This window comes from Cetorhinus maximus, chromosome 25 (genome assembly GCF_964194155.1).
Source record: "Cetorhinus maximus chromosome 25, sCetMax3.hap1.1, whole genome shotgun sequence".
Taxonomy (NCBI): Eukaryota; Metazoa; Chordata; class Chondrichthyes; order Lamniformes; family Cetorhinidae; genus Cetorhinus; species Cetorhinus maximus.
Window position 1 is genome coordinate 33,717,968 of NC_135903.1, and position 21,909 is coordinate 33,739,876.

General features: G+C 43.1%; 1 protein-coding gene across 1 annotated transcript in view; it reads left to right on the forward strand.

Annotated features, from left to right (window-relative positions):
* The first annotated feature begins 6 nt into the window (after positions 1 to 6).
* The window catches only part of rdm1 (RAD52 motif containing 1), a 28,841-nt gene continuing 6,938 nt past the window's right edge, over positions 7 to 21,909 (forward strand). The window contains exons 1-4 of the mRNA XM_078529774.1: positions 7 to 148; positions 1,629 to 1,808; positions 7,228 to 7,353; positions 15,106 to 15,274. Of these exons, the coding sequence (XP_078385900.1) occupies positions 26 to 148; positions 1,629 to 1,808; positions 7,228 to 7,353; positions 15,106 to 15,274 (598 nt within the window). The 5' untranslated portion in view covers positions 7 to 25. The remainder of the gene's footprint in view (positions 149 to 1,628; positions 1,809 to 7,227; positions 7,354 to 15,105; positions 15,275 to 21,909) is intronic.

Here is a 21,909-nt window from a genome sequence, read left to right on the forward strand (position 1 = left end):
CCCAGGCGGGCTGAGCTCGGAGTCGATGGCGGCTGCGGCCTGGGACCCGCTGGAGGCGGAGATTGTGGATTTCAAAATACCGACCGAAAATAATAAAACCCTGTTTGTCTGTAATATCCTCCCCAGAGAATCCGAGGCAGAAATTTATGTGAGTGCCGGGCGGGCGGGAAATAACTTTTGGGGGTCAGGAACAGATTCTCCTGGGAGGGGAGGGGAGGGGAGGGGGAACAGACCCTGCTGGGGGGGGGAGGGGGGAACAGACCCTGCTGGGGGGGGGAGGGGGGAACAGACCCTGCTGGGGGGGGGAGGGGGGAACAGACCCTGCTGGGGGGGGGAGGGGGGAACAGACCCTGCTGGGGGGGGGAGGGGGGAACAGACCCTGCTGGGGGGGGGAGGGGGGAACAGACCCTGCTGGGGGGGGGAGGGGGGAACAGACCCTGCTGGGGGGGGGGGAGGGGGGAACAGACCCTGCTGGGGGGGGGGGGGGGAACAGACCCTGCTGGGGAGGGGGAGGGGGGAACAGACCCTGCTGGGGGGGGGAGGGGGGAACAGACCCTGCTGGGGGGGGGAGGGGGGAACAGACCCTGCTGGGGGGGGGGGGAGGGGGGAACAGACCCTGCTGGGGGGGGGGGGGAGGGGGGAACAGACCCTGCTGGGGGGGGGGGGAGGGGGGAACAGACCCTGCTGGGGGGGGGGAGGGGGGAACAGACCCTGCTGGGGGGGGGAGGGGGGAACAGACCCTGCTGGGGGGGGGAGGGGGGAACAGACCCTGCTGGGGTGGGGGAGGGGGGAACAGACCCTGCTGGGGGGGGGGGAGGGGGGAACAGACCCTGCTGGGGTGGGGGAGGGGGGAACAGACCCTGCTGGGGAGGGGGAGGGGGGAACAGACCCTGCTGGGGGGGGGGAGGGGGGAACAGACCCTGCTGGGGGGGGGGAGGGGGGAACAGACCCTGCTTGGGGGGGGGGGGGGAACAGACCCTGCTGCGGGTGGGTAGGGGGGGGGTGGGGGAACAGACCCTGCTGCGGGTGGGGTGGGGTGGGGGGGGGTGGGGGAACAGACCCTGCTGCGGGTGGGGGTGGGGGGGAGGGGAACAGACCCTGCTGCGGGTGGGGGTGGGGGGGCGGGGAACAGACCCTGCTGCGGGTGGGGGTGGGGGGGGGGGAACAGACCCTGCTGCGGGTGGGGGGGTGGGAACAGACCCTGCTGGGGGGGAGGGGGAACAGACCCTGCTGCGGGGGGAAGGGGGAACAGACCCTGCTGAAAGGGAAGGTGGGGGTGGTGAACAGACCCTGCTTGGAGGGCAGGGAGGCAGGGTACAGTCCTTGCTTGGAGGGAGGGGAGGCAGGGAACAGACCCTGCTTGGGGAGGGTAACAGACCTTGGTTGCAGAGGGAGAGGGAGGAAAAACAGACCGTGCTTGGGGGAGGTGGAGAGAAACAGACCCTGCTTGTGGGAAGGGGGAGGGAAGAAACAGACCCTGCTTGGGAGAGAAGGGGGGACAAACAGACCCTGCTTTGGGGGGGCGGGGAACAGACCTGTTTGGGGGTAGTGGGAGGAACAGCCCCTGGGAGGGAGAGGGAAATGGGGAGCTGTCTAATAATTACAGGTGGTCTTTTCTGTGTCCCTAGGATTGTATTTTCAAAGTTTTTTCCGAGTTTGGACTACTCTATTCTGTGAGGGTATGCAGGAATGCTGCTCTAGTTGAACCAGGTTATTACACCATTGTCAAATTTTATTCAGCTTTGAATGCTGGCAAGGCCCAGAACGCTACAAATAAGCAGTGTTTATTCCAAAGGATTCCTTTGAAGGTGAGGAATAATTTGAAATTTATAATTTCAATTATTCGATTTTATAAGAATTACATCTTTGTTAACTTTGAGCACAGATCTCAAAATTCATCAACCCCGGGATTCCACATCACTCTCCTTTGCCAAACTCCCATTAAGTCTGATTCCATTATTTCATTTAGTTATTTGTTTTTAGTTTAACACCATTCCACATGGCCTGTTTGAAACCCAATGGCTTTTCAATGGCTGGTCTGAAATTAACCGGCAATTGAAGCAAGACATTCTCATTAATTCATATTTTAAATATTAGAGCCATAAATACATGGCAATTCATTAGTCCAGTGATGTGTGTAATGAAGTGTAAAATTCCAATATGTTCTGATTTACTGTTTTTACAAGTTTTATTTATGTTTTTATTTTTTTCTGTGGAACCAAATCCCATATGTTACAGTGCTGCACACTCAGATTGATTTGTTAATGGAACATAGGGATAAGCCATTTAGCCTATGAAACCAGTTCTCGCATTCAGCTGTTAGATCATGGTTAATCTGTATCTCGGTGCTATTTAGCTGCCTTTGCTCTATATCCCTTCATACCCGTACCGAATCAAAAACTATCAGTTTTGAAATTTTCAACTGATCTAGCCTCAACAGCTTTTTTGAGAGAATGAGTTTCAGAATTCTATTACCCTTTTTGAAGGAATGCTTTCTCACATCACTCCTGAAAGACCAACTTTTGGATTTGGTTCCACATTTTAAAAAAAGTATAAACAAAACTAGTGAAAACATTAAATCAGGACATATTGGAATTTTAGAATTCACTACACACAACACTGGACCGGTGAACTACCATGTATTTATGGTCTTTAGTTTTAAGTTGTCTTGTTCTGGATTCTCCCATCAGAAGAAATAATTTTACTTTATCTACCTTATCAAATCCTTTCATTTTCTTAAAACATTTCAATTAGATCACCATTTAATCTTCTATACTCAAGGGCCTGTCCCCCATACATGAACTCTTTTAGCTCCAGTATCATTCTGATGAATCTGTGCTGCATTGCTTCCAAGGTCAATATATCGGCCAGTAATGCCCGAGCTCCCCAGTGTTGGATTGTGTGGTGGTGCCCCAAAGATGCACTGGGGAATCCACTTCGGAAGTTCACAGGTAAGGTTTGCATAGCAATTGCCCAGAAGTGCATACTTCCCCTGGGCAACTGCCCTGCCCTGGAAGTCATCCGAAAATACGATTTAAATCGCAAACTTCAGATAGTTCCACTGGGTTACACCAATAGTTACCCAGAAAAAGTTAGAAGGATTAAAGCCACTTCTAACTTCTAGGTAATTACTGTATAGATCCAGACTGATATCCCCACCCCACAGCCCCAGGGGTCTCCCACCACCTCCCCCCCCCCCCCCCCCCCCCAAGTGGAAATCCCCCCCACCTGCATGGGACTTCTCCCCTGCCTCCCGGCAGGCCACTCCGAAGAAGTTCAGGCCCATCCTTTCTGAATTACAGTGCCCAGAATGAATGCAGTCCTCTGGATAGTGTCTAACCAGAGTTTCTTACAACTTTAGAATAACTTCCAATCCTTTGATTTTCTGGCCTCTTGAGATAAAGGCCAACATTCCATGAGCTTTTATAGTTTTTAACCTGCCTCAATAGCATTGTGATTTATGTACATGGACCTTTATGCTCTCCACAGTTTCTTAACTTCTTACCATTCAGAAATACACTGATCTATCTTAGGTGCAAAGTGGATGACTTCATACTTCTCTACATTGAGCCTCATCTATCATGTTTAATTTATCAATATTCCAATCAATTAATTTTGTGAAAGGAGCAAAGAAACTATGGAAAATTCCCATTATTCAGTGTTGTCCCCACCTCCAATTTATTGTTAAGTATTCTGCAGCTGATGGTAAGCTTTTCCAATGCAGCATGGTTGCTGATTGACTCAGTCATTATGACTGCGACTGCTTTCAATTGGCATTTTATGGTATGGCCTGGTAGGGAAGAGAACATGATTTCATCCTGGAGCTAAAGTTTTTTTTTGTCTCTGATCAGCTCTTTTTAATAATTTATTTAATATGGAATTGAGTACTCTGAATACAAAGTACAGTATCCTCTATTTCCTTCTTTAAATAAGCAAGGCAATATCATTATTGCATAAACAATGAAAGCATCACATTTTTACTAATTGAATTATGTAATATTTATGTCTTTTAAGGATACCTTTGGCATATTTGTATATCTGTAATTAATATATTAAAATGGAATAAGGACAGAGTTGGCTGGAGTGGACTGGGAAAGCAGTTCAGCAGAAAAGACAGTTGGTGAATAATGGCAGACGTTTAAGAAAATAGTTCATGACTCTCAACAAAGATACATCCCAGTGAGGAAGAAGGATTCAAGGATGGGGATAAATTAACAATGGTTAACCATGGAAGTTAAGGACAGTATCAAATTGAAAGAAAAAACATACAATGTGGCAAAGATTAGTGGTAAGCGAGAGGATTGGAAAAGTTTTAAAAGCCAATAAAAGATGACCAAAAATAATAAAGAGGGAGAAAATAAACTTTGAGGGTAAACTAGCAAGTAATATAAAAACGGACAGTAAGACCTGCTTTAAATATATGAAAAGGAAGAGAGAGGCCAAAGTGAACATAGGCCCCTTAGAGAATGAGGCTGGGGAAATAATGGGGAACCAGGAAATGGCAGAGGAGTTGAATAAATGCTTTGCTTCGGTCTTCACGGTAGAAGATACTAAATAATCAAGGGGCAAAAGGCGGGGAGGAAATAAATACAATAAGTATCACTAGAGAAAAAGTACTAGGGAAACTAATGGATCTAAAGACCGTTAAGTCCCCTGGACCTGATGGGTTGCACCCTAGGATATTAATGGAAGTAGCTACAGAGATAGTGAATGCACTGGTAGTAATCTTTGAAGAATACTTAGATTCTGGAAAAGTCCCAGAGGATTGGAGAACACCAATGTAACACGTTTATTTCAAAAAGGGAGGGAGACAAATAACGGATAACTATAGGCCAGTTAGCTTAACATCTGACATTGGGAAAATGTTGGAATCTATCAAGCAGAGTGAGCATGGCTTCATGAAGGGGAAATCATGCCGAACAAATTTATTAGAATTCTTTGAGGAGGTAACAAGCAGGATAGATAAAGGGGAACCAGTAGATGTAATATATTTGGATTTCCAAAAGGCATTCGATGTGGTACCGCACATAAGGCTACTTAAGAAGATAAGAGCCCATTGGTGTTGGGGATAGTATATTAGCATGGATAGAGGATTGGCTAAGTAATAGAAAACAGAGAGTTGGGATAAGGGGGACATTTTCGGGATGGCAACCTGTACCTAGTGGAGTGCCACGGGGATCAGTGCTGGGGCCTCAATTATTTATAATATATATTAATGACTTAGATGAGGGAAGTGAATGTACTATCGCCAAGTTTGCAGATGACACAAAAATAGGTGGGAAGGCAAGTGTTGAGGATGACACAAGGTTTCTACAGAGGGATTAAGTGAATGGGCAAAAGCTTGGCAGATGGAATATAATGTGGGAAAATGTGAGGTAATGCACTTTGATAGGAGGAATAGAGGAGCTGAATATTATTTAAATGGAGAAAGACTGCAGAAGGTGCAGCACAGAGGGATTTGGGAGTCCTTGTGCATGAATCCCATAAAGCTAACATACAAGTTCAACAGGTAATAGGGAAGGCAAATGGAATGTTGGTCTTTATTTCAAAGGGAATGGAGTATAAAAATAGGGAAGTCTTGCTAAAACTTTACAAGGCACTTGTTAGACCGCACCTAGAATACTGTGAACAATTTTGGCCCCCTTATCTAAGGAAAGATATACTGGCATTGGGGGCAGTCCAGAGAAGGTTCACTAGGTTGATCTTGGGTATGGAGGGATTTTCTTATGAGGAGAGGTTGAGTAAGGAGCTTGTATTCATTGGAGTTTAGAAGAATGAGAGAAACATATAAGATTCTTCGGGGGCTTGACAGGGTAGATGCAGAGGGGTTGTTTTCCCTTGAGGGCATAATCTCAGAGTAAGGGGGCGCCCATTTAACACAGAGATGAGGAAGAATTTCTTCTCCCAGAGGGTAGTCAATCTGTGGAACTCTTTGCTGCAGTTGGACTGTAGAGGCTGGGTTGTTAAGTATACTCAAGGCTGACATAGACAGATTTTTGATCAGTAAGGGAATCAAGGGTTATGGGGAAAAGACAGGAAAGTGGAGTTGAGGATTATCAGATCAGCCATGATCTAATTGAATGGCAGAGCAGACTTGAGGGGCTGAATGGCCTACTTCTCCTACATCTTATGACCTTATGGCCTAACAATCTATTTTGGACAAACTGTCAACTTTTTCCATGATAAGTTCTTACATAAACGTTAATTACTCTCGTCCTCCTTGTAGAGACACTACCGTTTCATCTGTGGCAGAAGGGTATCATTACATGGGGAAAGTTTACATAGGTATTTGAACATATTGTATAAGTTTAGATAATGGAAATATAAAGGTGAGGGTAGAATATACAATTTTAAAATTCGGACTGAATTGTATGTAGTCCAATTATTCCTCTTTCACCTGAAGGTCAACGTTTGGTTTTGACTCCCATGTGCACTAATTTCCTCTGTAAAGCAAGCACTTTCTGGACACGTTGCCCTTATTTTCTCTCTTTTTTTAGTAATACTTTTTACGTGAACATTTATTAGTAAAACCTGATGTCAGCCTGTGGCTGTCATTTTTTAAATAAGTTGACCTTGTTGGTGTACAGATATCAAGTGGTGCTGTTCAGCCTACACAGCCATGTTTCCCGTCACATCTTTTTTTACTTTTACACAAACTCAGTATATATTCTAAAACACCCCACTCTTGACTCCGCAATCTGGGACTACTTTGGATGTCTCCATCCAGTGACACTACTATTCACAGCAAGAATGTCGTCCCTGTCAATCTTGCCTGGAGACCACATTGCTGTCAGTGACTGGGATTTATTTTATGCATATAATTTGTATATAACTATCATCCAGTCACTTCAGTTTGCTGGGGAAATCACCCACTTTTACTGGGAGAAGTTGCTGCAGTTTCAGTCATAAGTTCTGTCTGCCGCATATTCTTTTAAAAAAAATACATTCTATAATAAATTGTTTTATTGTTGCCGAGTAAATAAGTCTGTTTGTTGAAAATACGTTGTTTGCTGTAAGTCCTGTCCCACATCCAACCCATTATCTGACACAGTGGTCAGTCTTTAGACCCCGTTTGCCCATCTGAAATCCTGGCTCACTTGAGGTACCAATCTTGCAACAATATTTTATTGTCAGAATTTCTTATTCAAATGTAATGCATCTTGGCAAATTATTTATGTACACATAGAGATGAATTGTAATTTACAGTTTGTTTATTTTTTTATATAGGTTCAAATGTGCACAAAGTCTATGAAAGTACGCCGAGAGAATCAACGTCCTTTAAATAGCATCAAATGCCAGGAATTGGCTAATTACTACCTTGGTTTTAATGGATGGTGCAGTCGCATAATTGCAGTAAGCAGAAAATAGGAATTCTAAACAACGCAGCATAGCAGGCCCGTTTGCATTTAAAGCAATTCTGACTTGATATGTAGATGGAAAACAAGTGCACTCCAGATCTTCACTCATGGGAGAATTAAAACCACAGATTGGGAAAAGCTCGGTTTAATAGATGAGTTAATAATTGGGATCGATAAGTGTATTGAAACTAACTATGGCAGTCCACTTATATGTTATGTAGTAAAATTCCATTGTAATGGAAAAGCAGAATATTATTTAAATGGAGAGAGCCTGCTAGGAAGGCCCACGTTACAGCTATACATTCATCTGCTAAAGAGAAAACCAAACCAGTTAGCAATGTTTGTAAAACTGACACAGATTTATGAATAAGTTTTTAAGGTGTTAGAATTTACTTCATCCTGTGTTACATGTACAAGTTGCATTAAACACTGAAATGCTGAGGTCACTTCAGCAATTTGTTACAAGTGGATTGCTTCACGGTAAGAGAAAGTAAACAAAGGGAAAACTAATGTTTCTACCCACTTGAAGTCTAATAATTCCTCCTATTTGAAGTGGCCAAGAAACATTTTCATTCACTACAGATCATGAAAAGTGCTAGAATTACATGATTCCCTGTCACAAGAAATTTTCAGACCGTTTTGTTTTCAGCCAGTCTCATTCCTACTTCTTAAAACCTTTCACTTTCATCCTGCATCTGCATAAAAATTGCTATCTTCTGATTTCCTCACACGTCTAACACATCCACCCATGTCCCAGAACTAGAGATGACATTGAAACCTTATGTTGATCATCATGACTGTCTCACCTTTTGTTTGTCCGGGGTCAAATGGGCTGATTTGTACTTCCCCTTATATAAACAACAATCTCCCTGACCTCAAGCCCAAGACCGGGTGAATATTCCAAATATGATTTATGCTTCACTATTCTCTCATTTACATTACCAAATCCTCCTCCAATGTAAAGTCATCCTGGAGAAAGACACAACTTGAGAATTCTCTTTTCCATGGCTGACTGTCTCCTTGGGTCATCTGCCATTGTGCATCCTCCATTGTCAATTTAAATAACTTTGAAGAGCTCCTGTATGTCTTTGTGTTCAAAATTGTGGACGTTTGCTTGGCTGTCTGTTCCTCATGCTCCTTCCAGCTCCTCCCATCTTAACATCCATTAGCTTTTATTCCACAGTTTCAGATCCATCTGCTTTCCTCAAACCCTCTATTCTCTCCAGTTATTAACCCTACGACAACCTATCCTGCCTATCTAAAATCCTGGATTGCATTGTGTGCCTCCTGTTTACTCTTCTGTTATTCAACACCTTCCATCCAATTCAGTCTTCTGTCCTACCCAGAGCAGCAACTCTCCTGAACAAAGTCCCCATGACATCCTTTCGTAACTGATTGTGGCTCTTTTTTATCCTCCTCTACTTCTCCACTGTACTTGATTGTACTGAATGCTTTCTCATCCTTAAAATTTTCCTCCATAGTCCATCCTGTGTCATTGCCTCCTGTTTTAGCACTACTTTGCCTTGAATGGCATTTCATGTCTTACTAGCTTAGTTACCTGTGGTGTGCTATGGGAGCTCTTGTCTTGAGGCTCCTTCTGTTTCAGTATTTTCATTCTGTTGTTTTTTGACATTAAGAGTTTGGTTTCCAAATGTATACTGATGATGTTCAATTCCACCCCTTTATTTCCTCCTAAAAGACCTTGTGGGCGTTCTAACCTTATTCATCTGCTTCATCAATAGTAAAACTTGAATGATTTGTCATTTCTTCCAGTTTAGATTGCGCATAGACCACAGCCATCCTTTTCAGCTACCAGTACCACCTCCAGTTGAACCCAGTTATAGAAACTTTGCATATTGCTCATCTTTGAGCTCATTTCTCTCGTACCAAACCATATCTTCCATCAGTCAATAAGATTGCTTTCTTTCATGCTTGAAATGCCTGCCTCTGCTACTTAAAACCATGTCCACACTTTTTTTATCTTCTCAAGGCTGGATATCTCTTGCTGTTCTTCCTATCTCCATTTTTTATAAACTAGAAGCCATCTAGAATACTGTGGCTAATGTCCTCACATGGACTGTGCTGGACACCCATTTACTGATTCTTGCTCAGCTTCACTGGCTATGACCTACAGCATCAACTCCAAGCTCTCGTCCTTACTTTAAATCTCCCTGTGCCTTGCTTCTCCTTATTTTCACAATCTCCTCCAGCTATATTTCCATGTGTTCTTTCTGCTGCAACACCAGGTTAGTTCCTGACTCCCTCCACCATCAATAGCTGCTGCTTCAGTCTCTGTGCTTTCCTTTCTGGAACTTGCTTTTTTCGGTTCATTTGCTCCTCTGTCCCCATCCATTCCTTAATAAGCCTCTTAGAGACATTTTTGGCCTAAACCCCTCACCTTCTCTGCACAATGCCAAATCATTGTTCATTAACATAAAGCACTTAGGCATCTTTCCATGTATGTGAAGTGCTTTATATACATATAGGCTGTCATCTTGCAGTACTTTAGTTTGCTTATCATGTAGGTACCAATTGCATGAATGGTAATGTGTCTGCAGATTAGACTGAAACTGCCCACAGCAGCTGATGCCTAAGAATGAGGAACTATTTTATCATGCTGCAGCTGCAAGTGTTGGAAGTAAACAAGATCTGAATGAAGGTTTTTGAGTACAAGATAGAAAAAGGGACTTTCACACATGTACCCCTCATGGGAGCACTCAGCAGTTATTTTACCTTGACCATTAGCACAGTACAAATGTTGCAACATTGATGGAAGAAAATGGTCCTAGTTAGTGCCTTTGGGACAGGCTTTACCATAGTCTCTATTTTTGCCAGTAAAGATGCTGTAAATAACAATGTAAGCCATTGTAGTTTTGATACAGCTGGCTCAAACGGCCCCAAATTGTTTATAGTCTGTGCATTCACTCATTGCTTGAACATACGAATTACGAGCAGGAGTAGGCCACTCGGCCCCTCGAGCCTGCTCTGCCATTCAATAAGATCATGGATGACTTGAATGTAACGTGAACCCCACTTTCCTGGCTACCCCTGATAACCTGTCAGCCCTTTGCTAATCAAGAATCTATCTAGCTCTGCCTTAAAAATATTCAAAGACTCTGCTTCCACTGCCATTTGAGGAAGAGAGTTCCAAAGACACTCTACCCTCTGAGAGAAAAAAATTCTCCTCATCTCTGTCTTAAATGAGCGACCCCTTATTTTTAAACAGTGATTCCTAGTTCTAGATTCTCCCACAAAGGGAAACATCCTCCCCACACCCACCCTGTCAAGACCCCTCAGGTTTCAATTAAGTGGCCTTTTACTCTTTTAAATTTCAGTGGATACAAGCCTAACCTGTTCAGCCTTTCCTCATAAGACAACCCACCCTTTCCTGGTATTAGTCGAGCAAACCTTCTCTGAACTGTTTCTAACGCATTTACAGCTTTCTTTAAATAAGGAGTCCATTACTGTACACAATACTCCAGATGTGGTCTCACCAATACCCTGTACAACTGAAGAATAACCTCTCTACTTTTGTAATCAATTCCCCTCACAATAAATGATAACATTATATTAGTTTTCCTAATTACCTGCTGTACCTGCATACTAACCTTTTGTGATTCATGCACCAGGACACTCTGATCCCTCTGAATCTCAGAACTCTGCAATCTCTCACCATTTAGATTATAAGCTTCTTTTTTATTCTTCTTGCCAAAATGAACTATTTCACAATATACTCCATTTGCCTGATCTTTGCCCACTCACTTAACCTATCTATGTCACTTTGTAGCCTCCTTACAATTGTAGTCTTCTTCACAATTTACTTTCCTACCTATCTTAGTGTCATCAGCAAATTTAGCAACCATTCCTTTGGTCCCTTCAAGTCATTTATATAAATTGTAAAAAGTTGAGGCCCCAGCGCTGATCCCTGTGGCACACCACTTGTCACATCTTGCCAACCAGAAAAAAACCCATTTATGCCAACTCTCTGCTACCTGTTAGCTAGCCAATCTTCTATCCATGCCAATATGTTACCGGCATACCATGAGCTTTTATTTTCGGCAACAACCTTTGATGTGGCACTTTATCAAATGCCTTCTGGAAATCTAAATACAGTACACCCACCGGTTCCCTTATATCCACAGCACATGTGACTCCTTCAAAGAACTTCAGTAAATTGGTTAAACATGATTTCCCTTTTACAAAACCATGTTGACTCTGCCTGATTGCCTTGAATTTTTCTAAGTGCCCTGCCATAACATCTTTAATAATAGCATCTAACATTTTCGCTATGACAGATGTTGGGCTAACTGGCCTGTAGTTTCCTGCTTTCTGCCTCCCTCCCTTTTTAAATAAAGGAGTTACATTTGCTATTTTCCAATCTAATAGAACCTTCACGAATCTAGGCAATTTTGGAAAATTAAAACCAATGCATCAACTATCTCACTAGCCACTTCTTTCAAGACCTTAAGGTGAAGTTCTTCCGGACCTGGGGATTTGTCAGCCTGCAGCCCCAATAATTTGCTTAATACCACTTGCCTGGTGATTGTAATTTTTCCGAGTTCCTCTCTCCCTTCCATTTCCTGATTTACAGCTATTTCTGGGATGTTACCTGTGTCCTCTATAGTGAAGACCAAAGCAAAATACCTATTTAATTCATCCGCCATCTCCCTACTTTCCATTATCATTGATAGAGTCCTCATGTTGTAAGATAAACATTTGATGCTTTTATTTATGAATGTTATAGCAATATAAAAAATAATGGCAGGCCATTTGATGCCTTGAGCCTGCTACACCATTCAATAAGATCATGGCTGATATTTGACCTTAAAGTCCACCTTGCTGCCCAATCCCCATACATCTTGATTTCCCCTAGAGTTCAAAAATCTATCTCAGTCTTGAGTATATTCAATGACTGAGCATCCACACCCCTCTGGGTTTAGAGTATTCCAAAGATTCACAATCCTATGAGTGATAAGATTCCTCCTCATCTTAGGCCCATAGTTCTAGATTCCCCAACCAGGGAAACAACTTCTCAGCATCTACCCTGTAAAAGCCCTCAGAATCTTGAATGTTTCAATGAGATCACTTCTCATTCTTCTGAATTTCAGAGTATAGGCCTGAGTTACTCAATCTATTGTATTAGGACTACCCTTTCATCCCAGGAACCAGTCTAATAACTGCACTACCTCCAAGGCAAGTGTATCCTTCTTAAATAAGGAATCCAAAACTATATACATTACTCCAGGGATAAAAACAAAAAGCTAAAAGCTACTGCGGATGCTGGAAATCCAAAACAAAAACAGAATTACCTGGAAAAACTCAGCAGGTCTGGCAGCATCGGTGGAGAAGAAATCAGTTAACGTTTCGAGTCCTCATGACCCTTCGGCAGAACTGAGTATAGTTAGGAGAAAGGTGAAATATAAGCTTATATTTCACCTCCTAACTATACTCAGTTCTGCCGAAGGGTCATGAGGACTCGAAACGTTAACTGATTCCTTCTCCACCGATGCTGCCAGACCTGCTGAGTTTTTCCAGGTAATTCTGTTTTTGTTTTACATTACTCCAGGTGTGGTCTCACCAAAGCCCTCTGCAACTGTAGCAATACTTCCTTACTCTTGTACTCCTTGTAATAAAGGCCGACATGCCATTTGCCTTCCTAATTGCTTGTTATACCTACATGCTTAGTTTCTGTGTTTCTTGTACTGGGACACCTAAATCTCTCTCAACATCAATATTTACAAGTTTCACACATTTTAAAACAATTCTGCTCTTTTTATTCTTCCCACAAAAGTGAATAACCTCATTTTTATAGTTAATCTGTCACCTTATTGCCCACTTGCTTAACCTGTTGCAGCCTCATTGCACCTTATTGTCCGACCTAGATTTGTATTATCGGCCTTGTATTATTGGCAAACTTAGGTACATTACTCTCAGCATCTTCATCTAAGTCATTAACATCGATTGTAAATAGCTGAGGCCCTAGCACTGATCCTTGCGGCACCCAACTAGTTACAACCTGCCAACTTGAAAATGTCCCATTTATCCCCACTTCCTGTCTGTTAACCAATCCTCTATCCATGCTAAAATATTACTCCCAACCCCATGAGCCCTTATCTTATGTGATAACCTTTTATGCAGCACCTTGTCAAATGCTTTTGGAAATCCAAATATACTACATCCACTGGCTCTGCTTTATATATCCTTTTGGTTACATCCTCAAAAGAATTCCCAGTAAAATTTCTGTTTCATAAAACCATGTGATTCTGCCTAATCTTATTTTGATTTTTTTTTTTAGTGCCTTGTTAACACTTTAAAAATTTCAGTATTTTCCAGATAATTGATGTCTGGCTCACTGGCCTGTAATTCCATGTTTTTTCTCTTCGTCCTTTCTTTACTAGTATTGTAGCATTTGCTGACTTCCAATCCATTGGAAGTATTCCAGAATATAGGAATTTTGGAAGATCATGACCAATGCATCCAACATCTCTGTAGCCACCTCTTTTAGAACCCTAGGATGTTGACCATCAGGTCCAGGGGATTTGTTGATTTTTTTTTTGCCCCATTAATTTCTTGAGTAGTTTTCCTCTACTGATTTTAATAACTTTTAAGTTCCTCACTTTCATTTGACTTTTGATTCCCCATTATTTTTGGCATACATTTTGGATCTTCTTTTGTGAAGACGAGTACAAAATATTTGGTTAACGTCGCTGCCATTTCCTTATTCCCCATTATAGTTTCTACTCTCTCAGCCTCTAAGGCACCAGGACTTTTGCTATCCTCTTCTGTTTTACTTACTTGGAGAAGCCCTTGAAATCTATTTTTATATTTCTTGCTAGTTTGCTCTCATACTGGCTTTTTCCTTTTCCTTTTATATCAATTTTTGGTCTTCCTGTGCTTGTTTCTAACACCTTCCCAATCCTCAAGCTCACTACTATACTTTGCAATATTATAAACTTGTCTTTTTAATCTATGAATCACTTTTCCCCATGGAGTATTTCTTTCTCAATTGAATATATTTTTGTTGAGAATTCTGAATTTTTAAAAAATGTTTGCTACTGCCTATCGGTGTCTATACATTTTAATCTATTTTCTCAATCAAAGTTAGCCTTATACATATATGGAGTACAGTTTTGGTCTCATTTAAGAAAGGATATAAATGCATTAGAAGCAGTTCAGAGAAGGCTCACTTGGCTAATACCTGGGATTGCGGGGGCGGGGGTGTTATTTTATGAGGAAAGGTTGGTCAGGCTGGACCTGTATCCATTGGAGTTTAGAAGAATGAGAGGTGATCTTATTGAAGCATGTAAGACCAGGTGGATGCTGAAAGGGTTTCCCTCATGGGAGACACTAAAAATAGAGACACAGTTTAAAAATAAGGGGTCTCCCATTTAATGTGGAGATGAGGAGAAATTGTTTCTCGGGGTCATCAGTCTTTGGAACTCTCTTCCCCGGAGATCGGTGGAGGCAGGATCATTGAATATTTTTAAGGCAGAGATAGATTTTTAACCTTTGAGTCCTTTGGTAGTCGTCAGGAGTAGATAGGAGTGTGGATTTGGAGCCACAATCAGATCAGCCATGATGTTATTGAATGGTGGAGCAGGCTCAAGGGACCGAACAGCCTACCCCTGCTCCTAATTCCTATGTTCGTAAGCACCAATTCATGTGTAAATTGTAGTATTTGCTGAGGGGGGTCTGTCTGTGTTATGGTTCTTGATTCACTGTCTTACTTGCAGCCCTGTTTTTACAGCTCCAGAATATTTCCGATGCAGGCGGATGTGAAGAAAATACACAGGAACTAGTACAGCCGGAGAGAAAGAGCATAAAATATATTTGCATTATGGAAGTTAAATTCATAAATTACGGCATGTGTTGCAGAGGTATTGGGGTTTCTGAAGAATTTGACCAAGATGCAACAGGTAAGAAATAAATTGAAGCTTTGAATTGTTAAATGGTGTCTTAACATTGCTCAAGACGCTTTCAGATTAATTGCTGTATCAAAGATACTACAAACCGCAAATTAATGTGTAAGCACCTGGAGAGATTTTATTGCACTAAAGGCGCTATATAAATGTCTTTTTATGGTGTTGGTTAAGAGAGCAATATTGGTCAATACAGCAAGAAAACTTTCTGTCGTTCTATAGTACCATTAAATATGTAATATCCATCTATAATAACAACAACTTATGCAATACAGCCCCACCTCAATACCCTACTAAAGTGTCTGTCTTAAATTTGTGCCTTGGAATAGAATCTGAACTCAATCTCCTGTCTGGGAGAAATGAATGTTACTAACTGAGGAAAATTGGAACTCCATTCATATTCAGAAAAAACACAAACTGTTTGCAACTAACCATTGAGCACAAATCCTTTATAACATATAGGCACATAATATAACCATTACAGTATGAAAATAAAGTACATAACCATTACGGGCTCAATCACAAGCAGTCACTTCTTCACACTGCTAAAATATTTAGAATGCAGTTGATATTTACAGGTGATAATGTATAATGAATATTTCTCTTTTTAAATCCATACTGGAGTTTTAAATAGAATAGCAAGCTTTTTTCTACTGCAAGAATATATAAAAATGGCCTCTAAATCCAAATTATATGTCCTAGGGGCCAACTGAAGTGCAACTCACTGTCATGCGTTCTGGTCAAGATTCTGTATTTTGAAACAAAAAAACCCAGAAAAGATAGGTGGAGGCAAAGGAGAGATTGCCAGTGATGTCATGGACAAAGGGGTGTTAATGATAGTGGTATTGGTTAAATGATGTGCTGATGGTGGCATTAAGGTCAGAAAGCAGAATGTGATAATAGCAGGACAAGGGTAAGTACTCTGGAAAGAACAACATGAAAAAGTGACAGCCCTTGTGGGGGTCAGGTGGAGGGAGGGGACGGTGGTGGGAAAAAAGATTGAGAATAGGATAAAAGATGGGAATAAAACAATGAATAAAAATATGTGGATAAAAAATAAAAATTAAAATATGAAAATGAATATTCAAGAAAGGGGATAAAAAGGGGGTGAGGATGGAGGAGAGTGTTCATGGCCCAAAGTTGTTGAACTCAATGTTAAATCTGGAAGTCCCCGTTTCCGGACTTAACATTGAGTTCAGCAACTTCAGACCATGAATTCTCTCCTCCATCCTCAACACCATTTTATCCCTTTTTCAATATTCGTTTTCATATTTTAATTTTTTATCCACTTATTTTTATTCCCCACCCCCGTCGCCTCCCCTCACCCCAGCCCCCATAAGGGCTATCTGTCACTTGTTCATGTTTTTGTTTCCAGAGTGCTTTCCTTTGTCCTGCTATTATCACATTCTGCTTTCTGACCTTAATGCCACCATCAGCACCTCATTTAGCCAATACCACTATCATTAACACCCCTTTGTCCATGACATCGCTGGCAATCTCTCCTTTGCCTCCACCTATCACTGGCCTTCTAGGCCTTCTATCCAGCTCCACCCCCCCCCCCCCCCAAACCCCACTTTAAACAGTATATATTTCATTACATTTTTACTTCTCTTTAGCTCTGAAGAAGAATCATAAGGACTCAAAACGTTAACTCTGTATTTTGTTCTCTCCACAGATGCTGTTAGACCTCCTGAGCTTTTGCAACATTTTCTGTTTTTGTAACCTTCTCTGATGTTCAATTCCATACCAGTAAACATAAACAAAACATTACAGAACAGAAGATCACTCGTGACCAGTCCCTCTTGTGCTCATGGTGCCTTAAACTTATGTTTACGAGTGCTACTTCCTGGTGCCCCGCTCTCACTGGCAGCGGCATTGCAAGCAGCCTGCTGACTGTGGGGACCTGTTGGCCTTGATGACTTTGGCGGTCGTTCTCTGGCCAGTGGAGCCTCTGCCGGCCCTGCCTGGGAGGGAGTGACTAGTGCCACGGCTGGCATCTCCCTAGTCATCACAGCCTCATCAGATGCCATGGTCACTGGCAGAGGGGCAGAGAAGCTGCTGCCATCATCCAGAGCGCCCTGAGAGGACCCCGCAGAAATGACAAGCAGCTCTTGCGCCAACATGAGGTCGCTCTGGACCTCCCTGCTCGCCATTGATGGACGGGAACCTAGCTGGGATACTGGGTGCCTCGTCCATCTCCCACACTGGCACTGACCATCTGAGGTCATTGTCTGTGTGAGGGCTTGCAGGCCTGAGCACAACCCCAGGAACACCCGATTCTGTTTCTGGAGCTGCCTCTCCGTGAGAGTCACCACTCTTTCAATGGAGGAGACAGTGTGCTCGGCCATGAGGGTCAACACTGTGCTTATGCTCTGCATGGACTCCTCCACAACTAAAACCATGGCACGCATACCCTCATGGATCTCTGCCAGATCCTCCCGCACATCCCACTAGACACCCCAGCATCTGCCACCTAATGGACGACTCCAGAGGCTCATCTTCTGCTTTTGACTCAGCATCATCCTGGTCTCCAGCAGTCCTTCAACTGCCAGTGCCCTGGGCACTCTCTGCCACTGCCTGCTCCTCAAGCGTGCGTGAAGTGCCTTCACCTCTGTGCACCGACATTCTAGACAAACATCTAATGCCCACCGAGGTGCTGGTAACTGCACTGGTGCCTGGTTCAGAGAGCGGGTGTGATGCAGGTGCATCTGAAGCCTGGCGGTCCTCTGGCGTCAGGGGTGGCTCTTCAGGGTCCTGCGAATGACTGCGTGCTGGCGAATCTAAGGGAGAACAATGATATGTCATTAGTTTAAGTCATCGCACTGTCACTGTGCATGCCAGGCACCCTGGTGAGACAATGGAGATCTGCATCACAGTGCCATCGTCTTTCAGTGATCAACGGGGACTCCAGTTTTGAGGCTCCCATTGATGAAGGGACTGCACAAGAATGTTTGCACCATCCGAAACTCTCACCTCTATGCACTGCACTTGTACCTTGGTCTGACACCCCAACCTCTCCTACCGGCTGACCGAGGTGCGTGGAGCCTGTCCAGCTCCAAGGCGTCCTGCTCAAATCTTGTAAGGATTAGGAGGTTTGGGTGGCCTCCACCTGTCCGTGTTGTTATGGGTCATCTTCTCCTGAAAGGACAGAGGAGCATGGATTAGTCCACTCTCTACCTGCAGTGCCATTGCAGCCTGTCCAACCCCACCTGAGGAACACCTTGTAGGGCACATCTGAGTTGTGGCCCTTGAGCCGCAAGGCACTAAGGCCAAGCAGCCAGGGCTCCCTCCACCCCTTCGCCAGCTTCGGCGTCATTGATGGTTGACACTCAGACTCTAATACCTCTGAGCTCCTTGGGAAGACGGCCAGCCCTTAACACTTGTTCACACTGATCCATGCCAACACGGTACCTACCCTTCCCGGAGCACAGCAGGTCATTGAACGTTTTGTGGCACTGCACCCATGTGCGCTGCTGACCTGAGTTGCTACATCTTCCCAAGCTTTCTTCGTCAGGTGCGGTGGCCTCCTTCTCCCATTTCTGGAAACGAAGGGTGACCCTCCTGACAGCCACCCCCTCCAGGAGGACCATGAGGCACTCGTTCGAAAACCAGGGGGGCTGAGTGCCCACCCAGCCTGCCCTCCCACCTGACGTCTCCAGCCACTTCGGTCTTCAGCACACAGAAGATATGTTCTTCCCTGGCAGACTTCAAGGAGCTGCCTGTGCCCTTTTTAAACTACCCGCCGGGTCGCCATTGGACCCGGCGCCTGACAGGCCCCCACCCCAGCCCGGCCCTTCCCGACCATTGGGGAGATGCATTTCATGCTGGGTGGGCCTTACTTGGCCAGCCAGTGTGAAATCGCGGGCGGGGGCCCCTTTCCCGACTGCTCCTGGGCTCGCCGATCACGCGCACTTGTCAAGGATAAAACCCAGGCCCCAGTTCCACTGCTGACCCCCAAAGCTTGACATTGAGTGTGCCCAGCTTTCTGCCTTCCTTTTTCTTCCTCCACTCCCTGCTTCCGTTACTGCCCTAATACTCCAGTCTGTTCAATCTCTCTCTCTCAGCTTGTCTCCCTTATTATCATAGTCTCATGATAAAGAGGAGATTTTTAATTGCAAGTATCTCTGAGGGCAATAACATGATGAGTTGTGAGCACCGCATCTAGCCAAAACCCTGGATATTGACATAATCAGAGGATTAAGCTGGAAAGCCTCAGAAATATAGTGCCATACGATACATTTGGGAGAATGGTAAAGCAGGAAATACAAGAGGAAAGGTTAAATGGTAAAGCTGAGTGAATGAATGAAGAGCACAAGAACAGATTCAAATTATCTAAAATAGGGGCAAAGGCAAGAAAAGAGGAAACATTAGTGTAGAGTTGCTCCTAGAATTAGAAGGAGGCAAAAATAGATGGTATGGAATAATTCCAGATCTGGTGCTTTGGGGGAGAGTGCTTGGGTATGCAAAGACCAATTCGGGTACGGACATTCATTTAAAAATAAGGTGTATCGATTTCAGCATCTTAATTCATCAATACAGAAATTAAATGTATGTTTAAATATTTAATCTACCTGTTTAATTTTAGCTGTGGCCAGGATGCAGGGAAATATGAATATGGCTTTATCAGTGACATTTTTTTGGGATGCAAGTTAATTGTTTAGTTATGCAGAAAGACAGTTGACACATCAGAAATAATGCTACAGATGCTAATGACCAACACTAAGAGAAAAAGATGAGGCATGAGCTGTATTAAAATAGTCGATCTTGCATGATTCGGTTGATTTGTGGCAGAGGAGTTGCTATTTTGGTAACGTGATTCAATTCCACTTCCATTTTTCTTGCAGTTAATCAGCTGTTGATTGCATCCTGCCCCCTGCTTTAAGCAAATGCATCACTGATGTTGCAGATAAACAGACAGATATAAATACTACAATATTCTGTGAAGTGTTTCAAGAAACATCACTGAACAGTGCCACAGAAATTTAAAACTAGTTTATTCTGATCAACGTGGAGGTCATCAATAAGTCTCTGGAGTTCTCCTTTGTATTGTAAACAAAACTCTGCTGCCTGTATCCTAACTTTCACCCAGTTCTCTTCACTTATCATCCTTGTGCTTGCTAACTGATATTTGCTCCTGGTTCAGCATTGCTTTGATTTTAACATTCTCAGCCTTATTTTCAAATCCTTCCATGGCCGTTCCCCTACAAGCCATTGAGATCTCTGTGCTCCTTCATTTCTGATCTCTCATGCATCTGTGCAGTCAGCTGCCTCGACCCCAGGCTCTGGAATTCCCTCCCTAAACTTCTATGCCTCTCGATCCAGCTGCTTAAAACCAACTTCTTTGAACAAGCTTATGATCACTTGTCCTAATATCTTCTTGTGAGACTGTATCAAAATCCTGTGAAGCACCTCAGGATAATTTATTACGTTAAAAATGCTATATAAATGTAAATTGTTACATTTTGCTTTAAGTTCTTTTACTAATTTGGGAGAACCCAAGTAGTTATAGCAGTGTAAGTACATCTGTGAGGCTTGGAATTGAGGCCAAGGATCGGCAGTTAACAGAAGCTCCTAAACTACAATGACAAGTGCCTACGTGCCTACAGAACAGAAGCCCTGTGTACTCTCAGTCTGCCTGCCTGTGACTGTACAAAGTAGTATGAATGCGGTGGAAAATGATACCATTCTTTGACACACACACATTTCCTTCACACACACACACACACACACAATATGAGTAAGGTCTTAGTTGATTTTGGGGAAACCAGGAACTTCCAATGTACATGCATGTGAAAACAAGGATTTGATTGCCAGTGGCAATCTTGTTGATAGTCTCTGAGACTATCTCTGTTGGGGCTACCAATAAAATTGCTTGAAGTGAATATGTTACCTTTGATGCTCACCCTGTATCTGAAAAGCTGTAAAGGGAGGGAGTGGGGAGTGTGAAATGATTCCCTCCAATATGCCAGATAATTGACGTTTCATTGTATAACAGATTCAACTTGTCACATTCAAAGATCAATGAGGGAACAACAGAAAGCTTAATCATACTGTTAGTTTCTTAAACCGGATGACTAAATTAGATAACGTTGCACAACTTGAAGCGCTCTGTCATAATCGCTTGTGCTGTTGCTTTTTCTGATTCTTCTAAATTAAGGTGCAGCTTGCCTAGACTGTAATTCAACTTCAGGCTAATATAGACATATGGCTCAGCAGTTGCAACCTTGCCTCAGAGTCAGAGGATCATGGATACAGCTCCATTGCAGAGTTTCAACGCACAATCCTCACTGCCACTAAGTGCAGCGCTGAGAGATTGTTACAGTGTTAGGTGTGCCATCTTTTGGATGAGACTACACAGCTCCATCTGTCTGTTCAAATGGGTGTTAAAGATCACATGGTACTTTTCTAAAAGTGTTTTTTCCTTTACTGATACCTTAATGAGGAATTTTTCCTTAACCGATACCTTATAAGCAGACTTATAAGAGTTACTTGTTTCATTTGCTGTCTGTTGGGTCTTACAATTTTTTTTCAAATAAGTGATTACACTTCAAAAGTAATTAATTGGCTGTGCAATGCTTTGAGATGTCAGATCATGAAAAGTATTATTTAACTGAGTTCTTCTTTCAAATGTG